The sequence below is a fragment of the Ovis canadensis genome, chromosome 3 (genome assembly GCF_042477335.2).
Source record: "Ovis canadensis isolate MfBH-ARS-UI-01 breed Bighorn chromosome 3, ARS-UI_OviCan_v2, whole genome shotgun sequence".
NCBI classification, from domain to species: domain Eukaryota; kingdom Metazoa; phylum Chordata; class Mammalia; order Artiodactyla; family Bovidae; genus Ovis; species Ovis canadensis.
This window is the reverse complement of record NC_091247.1, coordinates 70361880-70383070: the sequence shown is the minus strand read 5'-3', so window position 1 is coordinate 70383070 and position 21191 is coordinate 70361880. Positions and strand designations below refer to the sequence as shown.

The following is a 21191-nucleotide window of genomic DNA, read 5'->3' as shown; positions in this document are numbered from 1 at the left end:
TATACATCTACAACCCTGACCTTTCTCCTGAACTCAAATCACAATCACAATTATTAACATGTATTGAATCTTTACTGAAGAAGGGAGTGGCTACCCACTCCAGTATTCTTGCCTGGGAAATCGCATGGACAGACAAAGCCTGGTGGGCTACAGTACATGGAGTCTCAAAAGAGTCAGACTTAGCAACTAAACAACAATTGAGTCCTTACAGCTATTATCTAATCCTTACAATAGCATATAAGATATATTATTACCCACCTTAACAGGTTAGGGAACTAAGGTTCAGAGGGGAAGTGATAAGTGATGGGTTAGAGATTACAATCAAAGTAGTCTGATTCTAGAATCTGTCCCTCTTAACCACTTGTCTCTACTGCTTCTCCCTTTTGATACTCCATCTTCCCTTTTCATCTGCCTATTGGACATATATGGGGCTTCCCTGGTGGCTCAGAGGTTAAAGCGTCTGTCTCGAATGCGGGAGACCCAGGTTCTATCCCTGGATCGAGAAGATGCCTTGGAGAAGGAAATGGCAACCCACTCCAGTACTCTTGCCTGGAGAATCCCATGGACGGAGAAGCCTGGTAGACTACAATCCATGGGGTTACAAAGAGTCGGACACGACTGAGCGACTGCACTTTCTTTTCTATTGGACATATATACATTTTCAGTCATCTCAGACATCTTTTTTTTCCTCTTTCACAGTGACACTTTTCTTGTCTTTGCCATTCCTTTTAAAGCTGTGTGCTCTACCCAGTTGTCCAAGTCAGAAACCGGAGTCATTCTGCTTGTCTCTCAGTGCTGTCAGTGTTATCCTCTGACAGCTTTTCAAACCTGTCTTTAGTTCAGAACCTCATCATTTCTTAAGACCTAAAACCAATGTCACACATCTTCCTTCTAATCCTTCCCAAACAGCTGATAAAATGTTCTGCCTGAAATGAATATTTGATAATTCATTTAACTGTTTGGTATTTAACGTGATCTATAAGTCCATCCTAAAGGGGGTCAGTCCTGGGTGTTCATTGTAAAGACTGGTGTTGAAGTTGAAACACCAGTACTTTGGCCACCTCATGCAAAGACGTGACTCATTTGAGAAGACCCTGATGCTGGGAAAGATTGAGGGTAGGAGGAGAAGGGGACGACAGAGGGTGAGATGGTTGGATGGCATCACCGACTCAATGGACAAGGGTTTGGGTAGATTCCGACAGTTGGTGATGGATAGGGAGGCCTAGCATGCTGCAGTTCATGGGGTCGCAGAGTTGGACACGGCTTAGCGACTGAACTGATACCTCAAGATGAAATTGTTGTTCATACAATCATTTTATCAAAGAATAATAGAAGACCATTCATGATATGGCTTCAGCCTCATCTCTCATTTCCATTCCTTTGATGCCAGCTAATTTGAACAACTTAAGCATTTCCTAAAAGTGCCACATTCTTTCCAACCTCCTTGACTGTGGATATACTGTTTTCCCTCTTCTGTTGTCTTCTCCCCTCCCTCCCTACACCTGATGAACTAATAGAAATTTGTCAGGGGTAAGCTTGAAGATCTGCTTTCAGTGTCACTTTGTTTGCAAATGAGCCAGGATTTCTAATGGATTACCTGCATATGAGATCAATGTTTCCTCTTCTGTGAGCTTGTATTTTATTCAGCCTTCTGGTATAGCACTTACATGGTTAAAATCGGTTTTTTTTCCCATGGTTCTTCATTAAAAGGGAGGGAAGATTTTTAAAATTTTCATTACTTGGAGTTTCCAGCTTCTTGTATGATACCTAGTATGCTGTTAATATTTAACAGTGGGTTAATTAAAATTTAACTACAAGGCCTTTATCACCCCTTCCTCTTGAATACTTATTGTGAAAATATTGCCAGACTCTTTGTGGATGTTATGAACCCTCCCATTATGATAAGGAGGAAACATTGTCTTAACCGTAATCTGCATTTGATTTGAAGTGCTGTATTGAAAGATTGGAAATGGAATTATTTTCTCATCTTCTTGATAATGATTTCAGTACTAACAAGTACTTAAAAGTCAGCCCCATCAAAATTCTTCACAAACCCAACTTTAATTATTCTTCAAGGAAGAAATGCCAGTTTATTTTTCTTTTATGTGTTAAATCCGCAAATTGAGAAAAAAATTTTTTAAAGCTATAGATGATAGCTATAATGCTTTCAAAATACCTAGCATCTTGATAGTACATGGTGTATATGAAATCTTAGGTAATACTGTGAGTAATTACTTAGAACTAGTCATCTTTATCTCAGAATAATTTTTTTAGAAATTCAATTTATTACACATAACTTTTTTTTTTAATGTTTGGCATATGGTTTGCCTTTCAAGTTTGAACTAAGCTTTACCATAATTTTTTTTTAACAAAATATATATTTGGCTCTCCGATTGTTGTATCCAATTCTTTCCGACCCCTTGGCTATAGCTTGCCAGGCTCCTCTGTCCGTGGGATTTCCCAGGCAAGAATACTGGAGTGGGTTGCCATTTCCTTCTCAGGGGAATCTTCCCAATCCAGGGATCGAACCCACCTCTCCTGCATTGGCAAGCAGATTCGTTACCACTGAGACACAGGGGAAGCCCTACGTTATTATACCACATTAATTTGGAAATTACTGGATTTATTAAGAATCTATTTTCTAAATTTCCAAACCCTGATTCAAAAACTACTATCATCTTGCTTTTATTGGGGTAATTTTCCTTAAAATGGAAGTAGATGTTCTATCCAAAAGAAACAATAATAAACGGTCCTGTTTCTTCTTACCTCTTCCCCTTTTCTCAGCTACAGGTTTCACTGTGCAGTATTCTTTTCTTCACTGGCCTTGCTATAGGTCTCATGTATTCTAAGTAACTGTTTTACTCTATTAGACCTTATCTTCTTATGAGTAGTAACTATGTCTCCTTCATTTTTAATACTCAGTATTTAAAATAGTGCCAAGAGCATAGTATAGGCTCTGGATGTAGAAAGAGCCTACATTCTATAAATGTAGAAAGAGCCATGTAAAAGTCAAGATTTTTTTTTTTTTAAATGCGAAGGCATCTTGGCAGTCTTTGTTCTTAACACTGAAGAAGAGAGAGGATAAGGCATTGGTTTCCAACATAACCATCCAGTGACTCCTGTTATACAAGATGAAAACAAGAAAAGAACCAAAACTGGCCAGTGGCAACTACAGTAACTACATATATTTTACTGTTTAATTTCTTTATTGTTATTTTATTCAGTTCATTGGTACACTTATTCCCTCAGTTGTGGTCTACATTCATTTCCTCTCTGCTCACTGTCAGTACCCAGATAATGTCCAGATTCTAAATCATTGACTTCTTTCATAACTGTCCTCTTCTCTCTACCCCACTTGTCACTCCCTTACGTTTGAGTCTCTTCATCTCTGGCCTGGGTTACTGAGCTCCTAAGTTGACTCTCCGCCTCCAGATTTGTTACTATCCCTTCATCCCTGTGACTGCTAAAGTAATTACTTAAAAATCTGATCATACCATATCTTTGCCTAAAACCTAAAAGTTAATGTTCAGACTTAGCATTACATAGTTTTCCACCGTGTGGTGCCTGCTTCTGTCTTTGGTTTTAACTGTCATACCATACCACACATCTTTGCTCTTACCTCTTTCTCAGGTTCATTTGCACATACCCACAACACATAGCAGACTTTCACATAAGTCACAAATTATTAGTGTTCCATGAATTAAGCAAGGGTTTTCTCTTTGTGAAGTCTTTATGTTTCAGTTCTTCATCAGTCTGTTTGAATCACCCATACCTCTGAATCTGCTATTCCCTGCACCCTTCCTTTATTACACTGCAGTTTGCTCCAGGGCAGCAACCAGGTCCTGCTACATTTGAATAATTACAACTAACATTCATGTTCGTTCCCACTTAGCCCTTTATTAGCCTGCTTATTATCCTCTCTTTATAGACAGTAACCACATTTTTTTAAACTAAATATAAAATCTAACAGATAGTGAAGTACTTAATAAGAATAATGAGACAAAACATACGGAGTAGAAATTATCTCTGTATTGTTAAGAATGGTCACCATACCCCTAACTGGTAGATGGAACTAACAATTGACTAGAGCTTTCTCTACTCCATTAAGTGTTGCAAAATTCATTTTCTTAAAGCACATTAAAAATGAGTAGGCAACTTTTATTTTCCAAATTTTGCAAAGTTAAAAAAAAATAATATAAGTCATATTGAAGCCTATAAATATGTGTTTAATTTTAGGAAGATTTGCAATCAACTAAGGAAGAGAGATTCCCAGCAATCCACAAACCCATTGCTGTTGGTTCTCAGCCAATGCTCACTGTTGGAACAACCCACATATCCAAATTGACAGATGACCAACTCATAAAAGAGTTCCTTAGTGGTTCCTATTGCTTTCACGGGGTGAGAAATAAACCTTCAGTTTAAGTATTTATCTTCCAGCTTTCACTTTGTATGTTATTTATCAAGAGACATTAGCAGCACTGAAGAAGATATTTTGTCTATAGAGAAATGGCAGGATTCTGGAAGCTTTCCAACAGACATTTCTCTACATCTCACTTAAGGCATAGTCATTATAATTTCTCTTTATTCACAGGCTAAAACTTGACCTTTACTTGATAAAATATATATATATAAGAATTGCTTATTTAAATAAGTAATTCATGTGTGATTCTGGCTAACTGCTAGAATGGGCACCAGTGATTGTATAGCCTGTATTTTGGTTATGAGCCTACATTAGCTCATTTAAAACTTGAGCTAATATCTGCAAAGGTGGAATTTTGCCTCTGACTCACAGCTTCAGTTGAAAATATGGTTATAAGTAGAATTTTCATTTTACTTTATTTTACCAAGAAAGTTATTCTCTGTATGTCCATTTTTTAAGTTTATTAATAATTTTTAATTGTGATTTTCAACCATATTATTGCTAGTACAATTTTTTTAATTACATATATGTCCATTACTATCATGTGGCAATATTGAGACAAACCCTGGTACCCCTTTCTCTGTACTGAAACTTGATCTGTTTCCTTTCCTGTAGGGTGTTGGTTGGTGGAAATATGAATTCTGCTATGGCAAACACGTACATCAATACCATGAGGTATGGCACAGCATTTATATCATTCTATCACTAAATGGTTTAAAGTTTCAAAAATCTTTTGTGGAAAAATAGAGGAGTGGGGTTGGTGTTACTTTTAAATATGACATGATTTTAATATGGAAATATTCAACAAAACATCTCTAAATTCTGGGAAATGGAAAGCTTATTGTTAGTTAAGACTACATCAGTCATCTTAAAGTAACTTTGTTTATTAACTACTCAGATTCTTGCATTACTGTCAGTCTGGAAGAATAATACACTACTATGACTAACCTCTTCAGCTTTGGCTAAGAAATTAGTCATTTTATAACTCATATTTAGGAACATGAATGGTAAGATAGAATGTTGTCACTAGTGTCAGTAAAATAGGATAAATACAGCAAGTTTCTCAGCTGAAAGAAGGTACTATAAGGTCCAAGTTTAAGTTTTAAGATTAAATGCTCTTTATGCTTTCATTTATACTGTCATAAATCAGCATTCTCTCACACGTGAATCTCACACCTTAAAGCTGCTTCAGTTCTGAAGTTCAAGCCCAAATAGTTTTATTTGTACTTCGTTTAGTAAGGTAAACTGCTAGACCCTGAAGACAAACATTAATATTAATAAATATTGATTTGGTTGTTTTAAAAGGCTCTTTATTCCCCAAAATAAATAACAACTGGTAATTAGAAAATACCGTATTTGCCCTCCTGAGATGTTTTGAGCTGATCTTAAATTTCGTTATGGATCATATCAGGAAAGATCGACTCACTTTCCACATTTAAATCATTCTGAAAAAATGCATGTGGCATCTGTAAACTAGGACTTTTTTTTTCTTCCATTAAACCTGAGCTGTCCCATTTCATCATGCTTTCCTCTTATTCTTGCTGCTTTATTGATGTTTTATGTATTTTTTAATAACATTTATTAATACAAAAAAGATAAAGTACCATCTAAGTACAGTCCAGATAATACCACTGGTTGTTTTTTGTTTTTTGTTTTTTTAATTAAAGGAATATGTGCCAGAAATATAGAATGGAATGAAAAGTAAAATTCTCCTCCACTATTGTCCCATTTTTCAAAAGTAACATTTTCTTAGTTAACAACCAAAAGGGAAAAAAATAATGCATATACATAAATTTTGATGTAACCTTTTTATTTATACAGACAGGATATACTGAATGCACTTGTTCTTTTCACCTAGTATCTTGGAGATCTTTCCATGTCAGCAACAACTGATTTCATTTTTTTCAGCAGGTACAGAAAATTATGCCTATACACACAGTGTATTAATTAGATCTCTACTGATGATCTTTGAGTTGTTTCCAGTTTCTGCTGTGATAGCATCTTAGTGAACATTTTTAAATAGTTGCGTTTGTAAACTTTTGCAAGTACATTCATAGTACACACATCTAGAAATGTACTTGGTAGGTCAAAATATATGCATACCGAACAGTTGCCTCCAAAGGTTGGATCGTTTACATTTCCATTAATAATGAGTGTTTTCCTATACACTTGCCAACACTAGGTTTTATCAAACTTACTTTAGCTAAGGTAGTATAACCTAGAACTTTTTGAGGAACTCTGGTAGGAACTTTGGGGTATACAAAAATAATAGTAGCTAACTAACATAGTACTCACTGTATACCAGGCACTATTCTAAGTACTTTACACATAGCATATTAACTCCTGTAATGCTCATAAGAGATGAGTATTGTTATTCTAAGATAAGGAAACTGAAGCAAAGATTTAGTAACTTGCCTAAAATCACATAGGTAGTAAGTGGTGAAACCAGAATTCAAACCCAGACAATCTCTATAGCCACCCTCTTATTAAACAGTTTACTATGCCAGGCTAATACCTGTCTGTCTAGGAATTTGTGGTGTGGTTGCTAAAAGAATGTTTAATGGCTCTGTCTCTTCCACTAGGCGTAAGCTCCACTATACAGTGGCTATGCCTTTTTGCCTCTGTAAGGGTTTTTAATTCTACTCATCAGATGTATACTAGTACCCAACATGGTCCTTGGCATAAAATACAAAGAAAAACAGGAAGACAGGAAGGAAAGAAAATTGAGAGAGAGGGAAGAAGTCAATGTAAAGGGCAGTATAGGGTGCATCATGTCAAATGAATAATATGGAAACTTGTATATAACGAGTAAGAGAGAGAGGCCAGAGATTTAAGTAGGAATCATTGTAGTATGTAGTTATAGTATCTAGGTATGAGAGAGTAAACTCTAGTTGAGGGGTGAGATGCTGGCAATAGACCAATAGAAGAGTGAAGCCAAGACCATCTCCAGGAAAGTGACAGGACTGATGAATGTAGAGTGAAGGGCAACAGAGTCAAAAATAACTACATCTGGACCTACTGACTAGAAAGTGCCAGTTTCATAATTCAGAGAACAAGGAATAAACAATAATGAGCTCAAATTTCTCCTCATCAAGTTTGACTAACATTATTACATCTAAACGTAGATATCCAGTGTGCAGTTGAAGATAAGTTCTATAGCTTATAGCCCATCAGCATAAATGTCACCTTGATGTCAAAGATTCATTGTCAAAAATATTGTTTCATATATTAGGACAAGGATAGTGGGAAAACCTCTGTGGTTGTGGGAACATGGAACCAAGAAGAACATATTGAATGGGCTAAGAAGAATACCGCTAGAGCCTATCACCTTCAAGATGATGGTACCCAGACAGTCAGGTAAATACTAACTTTATTCATCTCTGGATCTTAGAATATTTAAAACTCAGAATATTGGAAAATGTCAATTTAAAATAAAATCTTTTTTTTTTTTTTTCTGGGACATTTTTTAGGTTAGTGTTTTTTAAAGAGGAAACAACACAGTGTAATAGTTAAAGAGGAGTTTCTGAAGTCAGATACCTTGGATTCAAACACTGGTGACTCAGCTACTACCCTGGTCAAATTACATAGTCTTTGCAAGCCTCAATTTTCATGTCTAGTAGTATTTGCCTCAGATAATTGTTCTAACATTTAAATGAGGTAATTGGTGTAAAGGGTAGTGCCTGGCAATTGCATGCAATGAACTTTGACTACTTCCTTTGACAGTGTTGGTGTTAGTAACACTGCTGCAATTCCAGGTATTAGGTCTAACCCTGTTATAAAGCATTTTACCCCTTCATGTATAATCTTTACCTCCTTAAGTTACTTAATTCTCTTTAAACATACTCTAGCATTCTCCTTTGTTATTTAACCGTTGTGCAGTAGTGGTTGAAAATAGTTAAACAATGTCTTTTTGAAAAACTACTTCAACTTTTCTTTGGGCTATTAGGTATATCTTGTTATAGCAGGAGGAAATTAATCTCTTCTTACCCAAGAATAACTAAGCTTTAGCTTTTCTTATAATCCATTACCCAGTGATATTAAATCATTCATTCTTTTTCCTTCTCAGATGTTAACTTTGTCCTTCCTAGCACAGATGGTATTGAGAGATCTGTTTTTAGAATGTACTGACTTCTTGGACTGACCAAAATCAAAATTAGCAAAGTTAAGAGATAGGCATTTAAGTATTAATATACTAAACAGACCAATTTTTTAAATGTTTATATTTTTCAAGTGAAAGTAGCTCATGGTATCATGTGCAACAAAGTATTGAAGCACACAAGTATGAGGCTAACAAAATTAAACTTTTGTTTAGTTCCTGCTCTTTGGAATTTATAGCTTAGCATAGGCTTTACCTTCTTACTCCTGCATTACATTATTTTAAGGAGTGCAGCTAAATGGAGGGTAGGAAGAAGGGAAAACTGACAGAGCAAACAATATTCAGGGTAGGGGAAAAGAAGAGCTGGGGAAGTGCTTAACTTTAAAAGAAAACTTTTTAAAAAGCAGTTTAACCTTAATTATTTGTATATAAGTAAATAATATGCAAGTTATTAATAAGATCATTCTTATTAATTAAACCACTAAGAAATATCTCAATTTGATATTCTATAGAACCTGAAAGACTTTCTCTGTGACATAACCTTAAAATATGTATTTTTAAAGAATATAGTTAGATTTTTTTACTTAATGCAAAATTGAGCCCTCTAACCATCTTCTCACCCTACCCATTAAAGTTACTCTGAATGAATGAAGTTCTAGTTTAATAGAACTTGTTTGTTTTTCTGACTCAGGATGGTGTCACATTTTTATGGAAATGGAGATATTTGTGATATTACTGACAAACCAAGACAGGTGACTGTAAAACTAAAGTAAGTTTTAGTTTTCATGCTTTATGCCTTTCTCTTTAATTTGCTTCCTGTGGGCAAAAGTTTATATAAGATATAATTATAGATAATTATATTTATTTATAATACAATTTTTCACAAAATAGTTTTATTGTAAGATAGTAAAATCATAATTGTAATTATTATTATTTTAATAGTTATTGTCGAATTAGGCTATTTCAATTATTAATTGTACAGAACTACTTACAAGATATTTTTATCCTTGAAAAGAAAGAAAATAATTTTGTGTGGTTTGGGCAATAGCTTAAAGTACTCTCTGTTTTAGGTGTAAAGAATCAGATTCTCCTCATGCTGTCACAGTATATATGCTAGAGCCTCACTCTTGTCAGTATATCCTTGGGGTAAGTGGAAAACTAATACTCAGGAATTCAGTTTGGGGCCACATTTAATGTTTAGCATTAAGTCCAGAAAGGATGTTCAGTAGTCTCCAGAATTTAATATAGCCCTCATATCACCTCTGTAAAAATTGAAATCTTTTTTATTGAGGTATAATTTATAAAATTTTTTAAAATGCCAAGTTCCTAAGTGTTGAGTCTGAGTTTTGGAAAAATTTTGCCTGTCATCTATTTCTGGGACTCTGATTAAAACATGCTAATTTCAAGTTGTCCCCAAATCTTCTTTTATCTTATTCTTACCTTTTTCTTGTGTCAATTTGGGCCACATCTTTTCTGTTGAATCATCTTCAAGTTCATTGATTCTTTCCTCTGCTGTGTCCTGTCCACCTCTGAATGAATTTATCTCTGCTGTATTTTTCATTTCTAACATTGCTCTTCAGTTTTTTTTTTTAATGGTTTTATTTTCTCTGTTAAAATCCCCCATCTATTCACACATGTTGTCTATGTTTTCCACTTATTTCCTCTAATTTCCTCCATTATATTTATTATCATTATCTTAAATTTGATAATTTTAACACCTGGCCCATCTTTGGCCATTTTTCTTTACCCTTTTCTTGAATGGTGCAACTGATTATTTTGCCATATTATTCTACATTTTGTTATGTAAGACCTAGCTGTGTATTTCTCTTTTTCTTGCCCTTTACTCCTTTTCTTTCTTATATCTTTTACTTAAAGATAAAAATAACTACTTACCTATCTAGCATTTTATATGGATGACTAAAAATTGTTTTCTAAAAAATTCACTTTGTAGAAATAACATTGGATGACTTATCCAAAAGAAGGACTCATATAAATTTACCAAATTTATATGTATTCATTCAGCAGAATACTGAATAAAGTATTCAGCTTAGCAACTTTAAAATGGTTTTATTATCGTTCTTTAGGTTGAATCTCCAGTGATCTGTAAAATCTTAGATACAGCAGATGAAAATGGACTTCTGTCTCTCCCCAACTAAAGGATAACAAAGTTCAGGGGGAAAAAACCATTGGAAGTCACGATGATTATCTGACCATTGTCCTGTTACAGAGCTCTCAGTCACTGGACCTCATATAAAGGATTGTATAAAAGGACTCTCAACCACTTTGTGAATATATATGTGTATATAAGAAGTTATTGATAAACTTCTAAGGCAGATATTTGTCTCACCTTTTTCATTTTTGTTGTGTCTTAGGAACTGATTGTGTGTCTTTCTTTGCTTGGATGATGTGATTCCAAAATAAATCTTGTCCAAGCAATTTAGAGTTCATCCTAATGAAATGTCATATAATTGTTGTACCTATTGAAAGTTTTTAAATAATAGATTTATTATGTAAATTATATATAGCTAGTAGATAATGAAGAAAGAAATTGATAGGTTGTTTAAATGAGAGACTGTTAAATATGTAAATTCTAGTGCCTGAAATCTTTTCAGCAAATTTTTATTTAGCAACTGCTCTCTGCCAGGTATTAAACCAGAAACTGGGCACACTGTGAAGCCTCGTGTAAATTTTCTTTTCCTCCATTAACTTCAAGAGACTCTTATTGCCATAGGTTGCTTCTCTTTCAGAACTTTTATCTGTTTCTATCTATATCATATCTCCTTGACATGAGTGTGTTTTCCCCCAAAATATGTACCTGGTATAGACAGTAAATCATTCTTACCTTTTGATTTAGAATGATTAATCTTAACAAAGCACACTGTGCTGGCTGTCCTTTGTACTTGCCTACTATATACTACAGATTTTAGTTCTGGACAACTTTACATCACAGTATCTATTTTAAAGTGAATAAACTGTCCACAAGCCGTGTTGTCATGTAGTCAATGGCAGGTTATTCAGTTTCTTTATTTTCTCCATTACTCTGCTTCACACATCATCCTGTTGTATTTTGGGCATACATGTCTAAATAAGGACAGAAAAGCAGACATAAAATTTTTTACTTTTCTTCCTTTTCAGCAGTCTGGTCAAAGATAGTTTGAGAAAAGGTGAATACAGTTGATTATTGGAAGGCTTTCTGTACGTTTTAGTAGTAGGAAGCAGCATACACTGTAATAGCATGTACTTTGAATCCACACTTAGGCCCAGATACTCTCTTTGACTTACTAACTGTGTGATCCTGGACAGAGCGGTTAACCATTTCCAGCCTCGCTTCCTCTTTTGTAGAGAGACTGCTTATTACTTCATAAGGTGGTTGTATCAGTGTATTAAATTTCTCTATTTTTAAAAAGCCCAACCCCAGTACTAAACACCAGGTTCCCAATAAGTATTAGTTTATTTTCCTAATACTTCCCTTATCTCCTATTTCCTCTTGCTACCTCAATTGTGCAGCCATTCTTCCATGTAAGTGGGCTGAATTCCTAATAGGAAGGAAAACAGGCTCACCTACAATATGCCTAATGGAAGTCTTTCTCAAAGTGGAATCTCTATTAACCGAAGTGAAAGTTGCTTAGTTTTGTCCAACTCTTTGCGACCCCATGGACTATATACAGTCCATGGAATCTCCAGACCAGAACACTGGAGTGGGTAGCCGTTCCCTTCTCTGTGGGATCTTCCCACCTCAGGGGTTGAACCCAGGTCTCCCACATTGCAGGCGGATTCTTTACCAGGTGAGCCACAGGGAAGTCCAATCTCTATTAAGGTGGGTGCTAAATCAGATTCTTTATGCCAGAGCCTAATTATATGCATTTTGAATGTTTCTGAGTGGTACTCTTTATTTTCAATAATTTCTCCTCTGCTTAAGGATTACTGACTTAGGCACTTAAAACAATTTCACACATCCTAGCCTTCCTGATTAGGGTGTCTGGAAAATAGCACCTCATCTTTACAGGAAGGTTGAATAATAATAATACCCAAGTAAGACGGTAGGTGTTGCAAGAGGGCATCAGAGGGCAGACACACTGACAACATAATCACAGAAAACTAGTCAATCTAATCAAACGGACCATAGCCTTGTCTAACTCAATGAAACTAAGGCATGCCGTGTGGGGCCACCCAAGATCAGCGGGTCACGGTGGAGAGATCTGACAGAATGTGGTCCACTGGAGAAGGGAATGGCAAACCACTTCAGTATTCTTGCCTTGAGAACCTCATGAACAGTATGAAAGGCAAAACGATAGGATACTGAAACAGGAACTCCCCAGGTCAGTAGGTGCCCAATATGCTACTGGAGATCAGTGGAGAAATACCTCCAGAAAGAATGAAAGGATGGAGCCAAAGCAAAAACAATACCCAGCTATAGATGTGACTGGTGATAGAAGCAAGGTCCGATGCTGTAAAGAGCAATATTGCATAGGAACCTGGAATGTCAGGTCCATGAATCAAGGCAAATTGGAAGAGATCAAACAGGAGATGGCAAGAGTGAACATCGACATTCTAGGAAACAGAGAACTAAAATGGACTGGAATGGATGAATTTAATTCAGATGACCGTTATATCTACTACTGCAGGCAGGAATCCCTTAGAAGAAATGGAGTAGCCATCATAGTCAACAAAAGAGTCCAAAATGCAGTACTTGGATGCAGTCTCAAAAACGACAGAATGATCTCTGTTCATTTCCAAGGCAAACCATTCAATATCACAGTTACCCAAGTCTATGCCCCAACCAGTAATGCTAAAGAAGCTGAAGCTGAACAGTTTTATGAAGACCTACAAGACCTTTTAGAACTAACACCAAAAAAGATGTCCTTTTCATTATAGGGGACTGGAATGCAAAAGTAGAAAGTCAAGAAACACCTGGAGTAACAGGCAAATTTGCCCTTGGAATACAGAATGAAGCAGGAGTAAGTCGCTCAGTCGTGTCCGACTCTTTGCAACTCCATGGACTGTAGCCCACCAGGTTCCTCTGTCCATGGGATTTTCCAGGCAAGAGTGCTAGAGTGGATTGCCATTTCCTTCTCCAGAGGATCTTCCCAAACCAGGGGTCGAACCCTGGTCTTCCACATTGCAGGCAGACGCTTTACCGTCTGAGCCACCAGGGAATGAAGCAGGGAGAGGCTAATGGAGTTTTTCCAAGACAACACACTGGTCATAGCGAAACCCTCTTCCAACAACACAAGAGAAGACTCTACACATGGACATCACCAGATGGTCAACACCAAAATCAGATTGATTATATTCTTTGCAGCCAAAGATGGAGAAGCTCTATACAGTCAGCAGAAACAAGACTGGGAGCTGACTGTGGCTCAGATCATGAGCTCATTGCCAAATTCAGGCTTAAATTGAAGAAAGTAGGGAAAACGACTAGACCATTCAGGTATGACCTAAATCCAATTCCTTATGATTATACAGTGGAAGTGAGAAATAGATTTAAGGGCCTAGATCTGATAGAGTGCTTGATGAACTATGGATGGAGGTTCATGACATTGTACAGGAGACGGATCAAGACCAACCCCGTGGAAAAGAAATGCAAAAAGCAAAATGGCTGTCTGGGGAGGCCTTACAAATAGCTGTGAAAAGAAGAGAAGCAAAAAGCAAAGCAGAAAAGGAAAGATATAAGCTTCTGAATGCAGAGTTCCAAAGAAGAGCAAGAAGAGATAAAAAAAAGCCTTCTTCAGCAATCAATGCAAAGAAATAGAGGAAAACAACAGAATGGGAAAGACTAGCGATCTCTTCAAGATAACTAGAGATATCAAGGGAACATTTCATGCAAAGATGGTCTCAATAAAGGACAGAAATGGTATGGACCTAACAGAAGCAGAAGATATTAAGAAGAGGTGGCAAGAATACACAGAAGTTCAGTTCAGTTCAGTCGCTCAGTCATGTCCGACTCTTTGCAACCCCATGAATTGCAGCACACCAGGCCTCCCTGTCCATCACCATCTCCCAGAGTTCACTCAGACTCACGTCCATCGAGTCTGTGATGCCATCCAGCCATCTCATCCTCTGTCGTCCCCTTCTCCTCCTGCCTGCAATTGCTCCCAGCATCAGAGTCTTTTCCAATGAGTCAACTCTTCACATGAGGTGGCCAAGTACTGGAGCTTCAGCTTTAGCATCATTCCCTCCAAAGAACACCCAGGACTGATCTTCAGAAAGGACTGGTTGGATCTCCTTGCAGTCCAAGGGACTCTGAAGACTCTTCTCCAACACCACAGTTCAAAAGCATCAATTCTTTGGTGCTCAGCCTTCTTCATAGTCCAACTCTCACATCCATACATGACCACAGGAAAAACCATAGCCTTGACTAGACGGACCTTAGTCGGCCAAGTGATGTCTCTGCTTTTGAATATACTTTTAGGTTGGTCATAACCTTTCTTCCAAGGAGTAAGCGTCTTTTAATTTCATGGCTGCAGTCACCCTCTGCAGCGATTTTGGAGCCCAGAAAAATAAAGTCTGACACTGTTTCCACTGTTTCCCCATCTGTTTCCCATGAAGTGATGGGACCAGATGCCATGATCTTCGTTTTCTGAATGTTGAGCTTTAAGCCAACTTTTCACTCTCCTCTTTCACTTTCATCAAGAGGCTGTTTAGTTCCTCTTCAGTTTCTGCCATAAGGGTGGTGTCATCTGCATCTCTGAGGTGATTGGTATTTCTCCTGGCAATCTTGATTCCAGCTTGTGTTTCTTCCAGTCCAGGGTTTCTCATGATGTACTCTGCATAGAAGTTAAATAAGCAGGGTGACAATATACAGCCTTGATGTACTCCTTTTCCTATTTGGAACCAGTCTGTTGTTCCATGTCCAGTTCTAACTGTTGCTTCCTGACCTGCATACAGGTTTCTCAAGAGGCAGGTCGGGTGGTCTGGTATTCCCATCTCTTTCAGAATTCTCCACAGTTTCTTGTGATCCACACAGTCAAAGGCTTTGGCATAGTCAATAAAGCAGAAATCGATGTTTTTCTGGAACTCTCTTGCTTTTTCCATGATCCAGCGGATGTTGGCAATTTGATCTGTGGTTCCTCTGCCTTTTCTAAAACAAGCTTGAACATCAGGGAGTTCACGGTTCACATATTGCTGAAGCCTGGCTTGGAGAATTTTGGGCATTACTTTACTAGCATGTGAGATGAGTGCAACTGTGCAGTACTTTGAGCATTCTTTGGCATTGCCTTTCTTTGGGATTGGAATGAAAACTGACCTTTTCCAGTCCTATGGCCACTGCTGAGTTTTCCAAATTTGCTGGCATATTGAGTACAGCACTTTCACAGCATCATGTTTCAGAATGTGGTCCACTGGAAAAGGTAATGGCAAACCACTTCAGTATTCTTGCCTTGAGAACCTCATGAACAGTATGAAAAGACAAAATGATAGGATACCAAAAGAGGAACTCCCCAGGTCATTAGGTGCCCAATATGCTACTAGAGATCGCTGGAGAAATAACTCCAGAAAGAATGAAGCGATGGAGCCAAAGCAAAAACAATACCCAGTTGTGGATGTGACTGGTGATAGAAGCAAGATCTGATGCTGTAAAGAGCAATACTGCATAGGAACCTGGAATGTCAGGTCCATGAATCAAAGCAAATTGGAAGTGGTCAAACAAGAGATGGCAAGGGTGAACATCGACATTCTAGGAATCAGCAAACTAAAATGGACTGGAATGGGTGAATTTAACTCAGATGACCATTATATCTACTACTGCGAGCAGGAATCCCTCAGAAGAAATGGAGTATCCATCATGGTCAACAAAAGAGTCTGAAATGCGGTACTTGGATGCCATCTCAAAAACGACAGAATGATCTCTGTTCGTCTCCAAGGAAAACCATTCAATATCACAGTTGTCCAAGTCTATTCCCCAGCCAGTAATGCTGAAGAAGCTGAAGTTGAATGGTTTTATGAAGACCTACAAGACCTTTTAGAATTAACACCAAAAAAGATGTCCTTTTCATTATAGGGGACTGGAATGCAAAAGTAGGAAGTCAAGAAACACCTGGAGGAACAGGCAAATTTGGCCTTGGAATGCGGAATGAAGCAGGGCAAAGAGTAATAGAGTTTTGCCAAGAGAATGCACTGGTCATAGCAAACACCCTCTTCCAACAACACAAGAGAAGACTCTACACAAGGACATCACCAGATGGTCAACACTGAAATCAGATTGATTATATTCTTTGCAGCCAAAGATGCAGAAGCTCTATACAATCAACAAAAACAAGACCAGGAGCTGACTGTGGCTCAGATCATGAACTCCTTACTACCAAATTCAGACTCAAATTGAAGAAAATAGGGAAAACCGCTAGACCATTCAGGTATGACCTAAATCAAATCCCTTTTGATTATTCAGTGGAAGTGAGAAATAGATTTAAGGGCCTAGATCTGATAGATAGAGTGCCTGATGAACTATGGATGGAAGTTCATGACATTGTACAGGAGACAGGAATCAAGACCATCCCCATGGAAAAGAAATGCAAAAAAGCAAAATGGCTGTCTGGGGAGGCTTTACAAATAGCTGTGAAAAGAAGAGAAGCAAAAAGCAAGCAGAAAAGGAAAGATATAAGCATCTGAATGCAGAGTTCCAAAGAATAGCAAGAAGAGATAAGAAAGCCTTCTTCAGCAATCAAAGCAAAGAAATAGAGGAAAACAACAGAATGGGAAAGACTAGAGATCTCTTTAAGAAAATTAGTGATACCAAGGGAAAATTTCATGCAAAGATGGGCTCGATAAAGGACAGAAATGGTATGGACCTAACAGAAGCAGAAGATATTAGGAAGAGGTGGCAAGAATACACGGAAGAACTGTACAAAAAAGATCTTCACGACCCAGATAATCATGATGATGTGATTACTAATTTAGAGCCAGACATCTTGGAATGCGAAGTCAAGTGGGTCTTAGAAAGCATCACTACGAACAAAGCTAGTGGAGGTGATGGAATACACAGAAGAACTATACAAAAAAGATCTTCATGACCAACATAATCATGAGGTGTCATCACTCACCTAGAGCCAGACATCCTGGAACGTGAAGTCAAGTGGGCCTTAAAAAGCATCACTACGAACAAAGCTAGCGGAGGTGATGGAATTCCAGTTGAGCTGTTTCAAATCCTGAAAGATGATGCTGTGAAAGTGCTGTACTCAATATGCCAGCAAATTTGGAAAACTCAGCAGTGGCCACAGGACTGGGAAAGGTCAGTTTTCATTCCAATTCCAAAGAAAGGCAATGCCAAAGAATGCTCAAAGTACTGCACAGTTGCACTCATCTCACATGCTAGTAAAGTAATGCCCAAAATTCTCCAAGCCAGGCTTCAGCAGTGTGAACCATGAAATTCCAGATGTTCAAGCTTGTTTTAGAAAAGGCAGAGGAACCACAGATCAAATTGCCAACATCCGCTGGATCATGGAAAAAGCAAGAGAGTTCCAGAAAAACATCGATTTCTGCTTTATTGACTATGCCAAAGCCTTTGACTGTGTGGATCACAAGAAACTGTGGAGAATTCTGAAAGAGATGGGAATACCAGACCACCTGACCTGCCTCTTGAGAAACCTGTATGCAGGTCAGGAAGCAACAGTTAGAACTGGACATGGAACAACAGACTGGTTCCAAATAGGAAAAGGAGTACATCAAGGCTGTATATTGTCACCCTGCTTATTTAACTTCCATGCAGAGTACATCATGAGAAACCCTGGACTGGAAGAAACACAAGCTGGAATCAAGATTGCCAGGAGAAATACCAATCACCTCAGAGATGCAGATGACACCACCCTTATGGCAGAAACTGAAGAGGAACTAAACAGCCTCTTGATGAAAGTGAAAGAGGAGAGTGAAAAAGTTGGCTTAAAGCTCAACACTCAGAAAACGAAGATCATGGCATCTGGTCCCATCACTTCATGGGAAACAGATGGGGAAACAGTGGAAACAGTGTCAGACTTTTTTTTCTGGGCTCCAAAATCGCTGCAGATGGTGATTGCAGCCATGAAATTAAAAGACACTTACTCCTTGGAAGGAAAGTTATGACCAACTCAGATAGCATATTCAAAAGTAGAGAGATTACTTTGCCAACAATGGTCCGACTAGCCAAGGCTATGGTTTTTCCTGTGGTCATGTATGGATGTGAGAGTTGGACTGTGAAGAAGGCTGAGCACCAAAGAATTGATGCTTTTGAACTGTGGTGTTGGAGAAGACTCTTGAGAGTCCCTTGGACTACAAGGAGATCCAACCAGTCCATTCTGAAGGAGATCAGTCCTTGGTGTTCTTTGGAAAGAGTGATGCTAAAGCTGAAGCTCCAGTACTTTGGCCACCTCATGTGAAGAGTTGACTCACTGGAAAAGACTCTGCTGCTGGGAGGGATTGGGGGCAGGAGGGGAAGGGGATGACAGAGGATGAGATGGCTAGATGGTATCACCGACTCGATGGACATGAGTCTGAGTGAACTCCGGGAGTTGGTGATGGACAGGGAGGCCTGGCATGCTGCAATTCATGGGGTCACAAATAGTCGGACACGACTGAGCAACTCAACTGAACTGAACTGAATAATAATAGTAAGTTCAGATGTGTCCAACTCTGCGACCCCATGGACTTCAGCATGCCAGGCTTCTGTGTCCATCACCAACTCCGGAACCTACTCAAACTCATTTCCATAAGATGCCATCCAACCATCTTATCCTCTGTTGTCCCCTTTTCCTGCCTTCAATCTTTCCCAGCATCAGGGTCTTTTCCAATAGTCATTTCTTCGCATCAGGTGGCCAAAGTATTGGAGTTTCAGCTTCAGCATTGGTCCTTCCAGTGAATATTCAGGACTGATTTCCCTTAGAATTGACAGGTTGGATCTCCTTGCTGTCCAAGGGACAGGTTGTGACACAGACTTTTTTCCAACTTTTTTCAGCTTTACCTGCTTTTCTTCAAAATACCACTAGATGGGGCCTTGTTTATATACTCCTACCCCTATATCCTTGATTAAAAAGACTGGCAACAAAGGCAACAAATTATCTTGGCTAAACTGAATAGTAAACTTTGTGTATAGTTCTTGGTGAACTATCCTTTTCAGTTAGTCTGATATACAAAAAAGGCCTGACATGATTTTTGACAAAGCTTAAACTTGGTAGTACATAATCAGGCCAAATTACTAACCCAGTTGCACCAAATAGCTAACACAACCCTAACCCAAAGCAAATAAAGGCTGGCCTGACAATCTCAGAACTTAACAAAATGGGGAAAAAAAATAAGAAAAGAACTTACAAAATAGAAAGGAGAAAGGCAAAGTTACTAACAAATGGAATATAGGGCTTGTGGTGTTTTGAATCCACACAATTTGTAAACTTTCAAGAATTTTATAACTTTTTATATGTGAAACAAAAAGTTCATCAAAAGCAAGTAAATCAAGCAAAATTTCTAGAAATGTTAATCATCTCAACTATGGAAGAAATTTGTGAGATTATGAAATAAACCTCTCATGTCTGATCATATACTACACTATATATTTCAAATATGTTAAATTGCTTTCCAGCACCTTTCAATAGACTAAATTATGCTTTGCCTTAAATTTAAGACAAAATATAGCTTGTTGTATATTTGCCTGAATCATAAACATAATTTTCATTATGTAAAGAAAGAATGCAAAAAATCAAACTTCACTGAAAGTACAGCAAACTAGATTATACAACCCAGCGAGTCAAATCTGTTTTACTATCTAAATTTACTGAGTAACACAGCCAAAAATAAATGAACTTTGATAGATTCTAAAAGCTTTCCCGTCCTCAATAAATCAGTAGTTTTCAAATTAGTCTCCAGTGGTCTTTAATGGCAATAAATGCCAACTTACTCATTTAAGAATTCTATCCAAGGACTTCCCTGTGGTACAGTGGTTGAGAATTCCACCTGCCAGTGTGGGGGACCTGGGTTCAATACGCGGTTCAGGAAGATTGCATATGCCGCAGGGCAACTAAGTCCGTGCACTGAAACCACTGGATGCCCGCGCTCCGGGACAGAAGCCAGGGCAGTAAGAAGCCCACACACCACGACTAGAGAACGCCCATGTGCAGCAGCGAGGGCCCACCCAGCACAGCCAAAACTAGACAGTAAATTTTTAAAAGATTGTGTACACTTAAAAATTATATCAGAGCTCCAAATATTATCCCATAGATTAGAAAATATTAATAATTGGTCAAGGAAATTGGAAGTCATTTTTTTCCCTGGATTAGTTTTTCATACTTACAGTTATTAATGTTCTTAAGCCATCTTAATGAATCATTGGTTGGAAAAACTTTCATTAACCACCTTCAAGAAAGTGTTTCACTCCCCAAAGGAGCCAGCTGTGAACAATCTTGAGTCATTATTTGAATTTCGGATAACAGGGTATCCCAGATTCTGCTTTTTTTTTTTTTTTTTGCCTCTGGCCTCACGGTGTCATGGGGGTCCTAGTTCCCTGACCCAGGGATTGACCCCATGCCCCTACGGTAGAAACGCAGACTCTGCTTTTATAATAATAAAAGTAACTGTCATTCTTGAACATTTTTTGAATAGTAGGCACTAGGCTAAACCCATAGATATGCTATGTTCACAACCCTGTGAGTTAGGATTACTATCTTTAACTCACAGGTAAGGAAAATGAGGCTACAAGAATTGAACTAAACTGTAACT

At 37.8% G+C, this 21191-nt stretch overlaps 1 protein-coding gene and 1 long non-coding RNA gene across 2 annotated transcripts in view; one reads left to right on the top strand and one right to left on the bottom strand.

Moving 5' to 3' along the window:
* ERLEC1 (endoplasmic reticulum lectin 1) overlaps window positions 1-11514 on the top strand; it is a 24378-nt gene extending 12864 nt beyond the window's left edge. The window contains exons 9-14 of the mRNA XM_069583344.1: window positions 4237-4398; window positions 5036-5095; window positions 7653-7777; window positions 9208-9285; window positions 9587-9662; window positions 10601-11514. Of these exons, the coding sequence (XP_069439445.1) occupies window positions 4237-4398; window positions 5036-5095; window positions 7653-7777; window positions 9208-9285; window positions 9587-9662; window positions 10601-10672 (573 nt within the window). The 3' untranslated portion in view covers window positions 10673-11514. The remainder of the gene's footprint in view (window positions 1-4236; window positions 4399-5035; window positions 5096-7652; window positions 7778-9207; window positions 9286-9586; window positions 9663-10600) is intronic.
* LOC138436952 (uncharacterized) lies at window positions 11505-21191 on the bottom strand. The gene is made up of 2 exons (XR_011255684.1): window positions 20767-21191; window positions 11505-11597 (listed from the first exon to the last, which is right to left on the bottom strand). It is a non-coding gene; the product is annotated as an uncharacterized lncRNA (long non-coding RNA).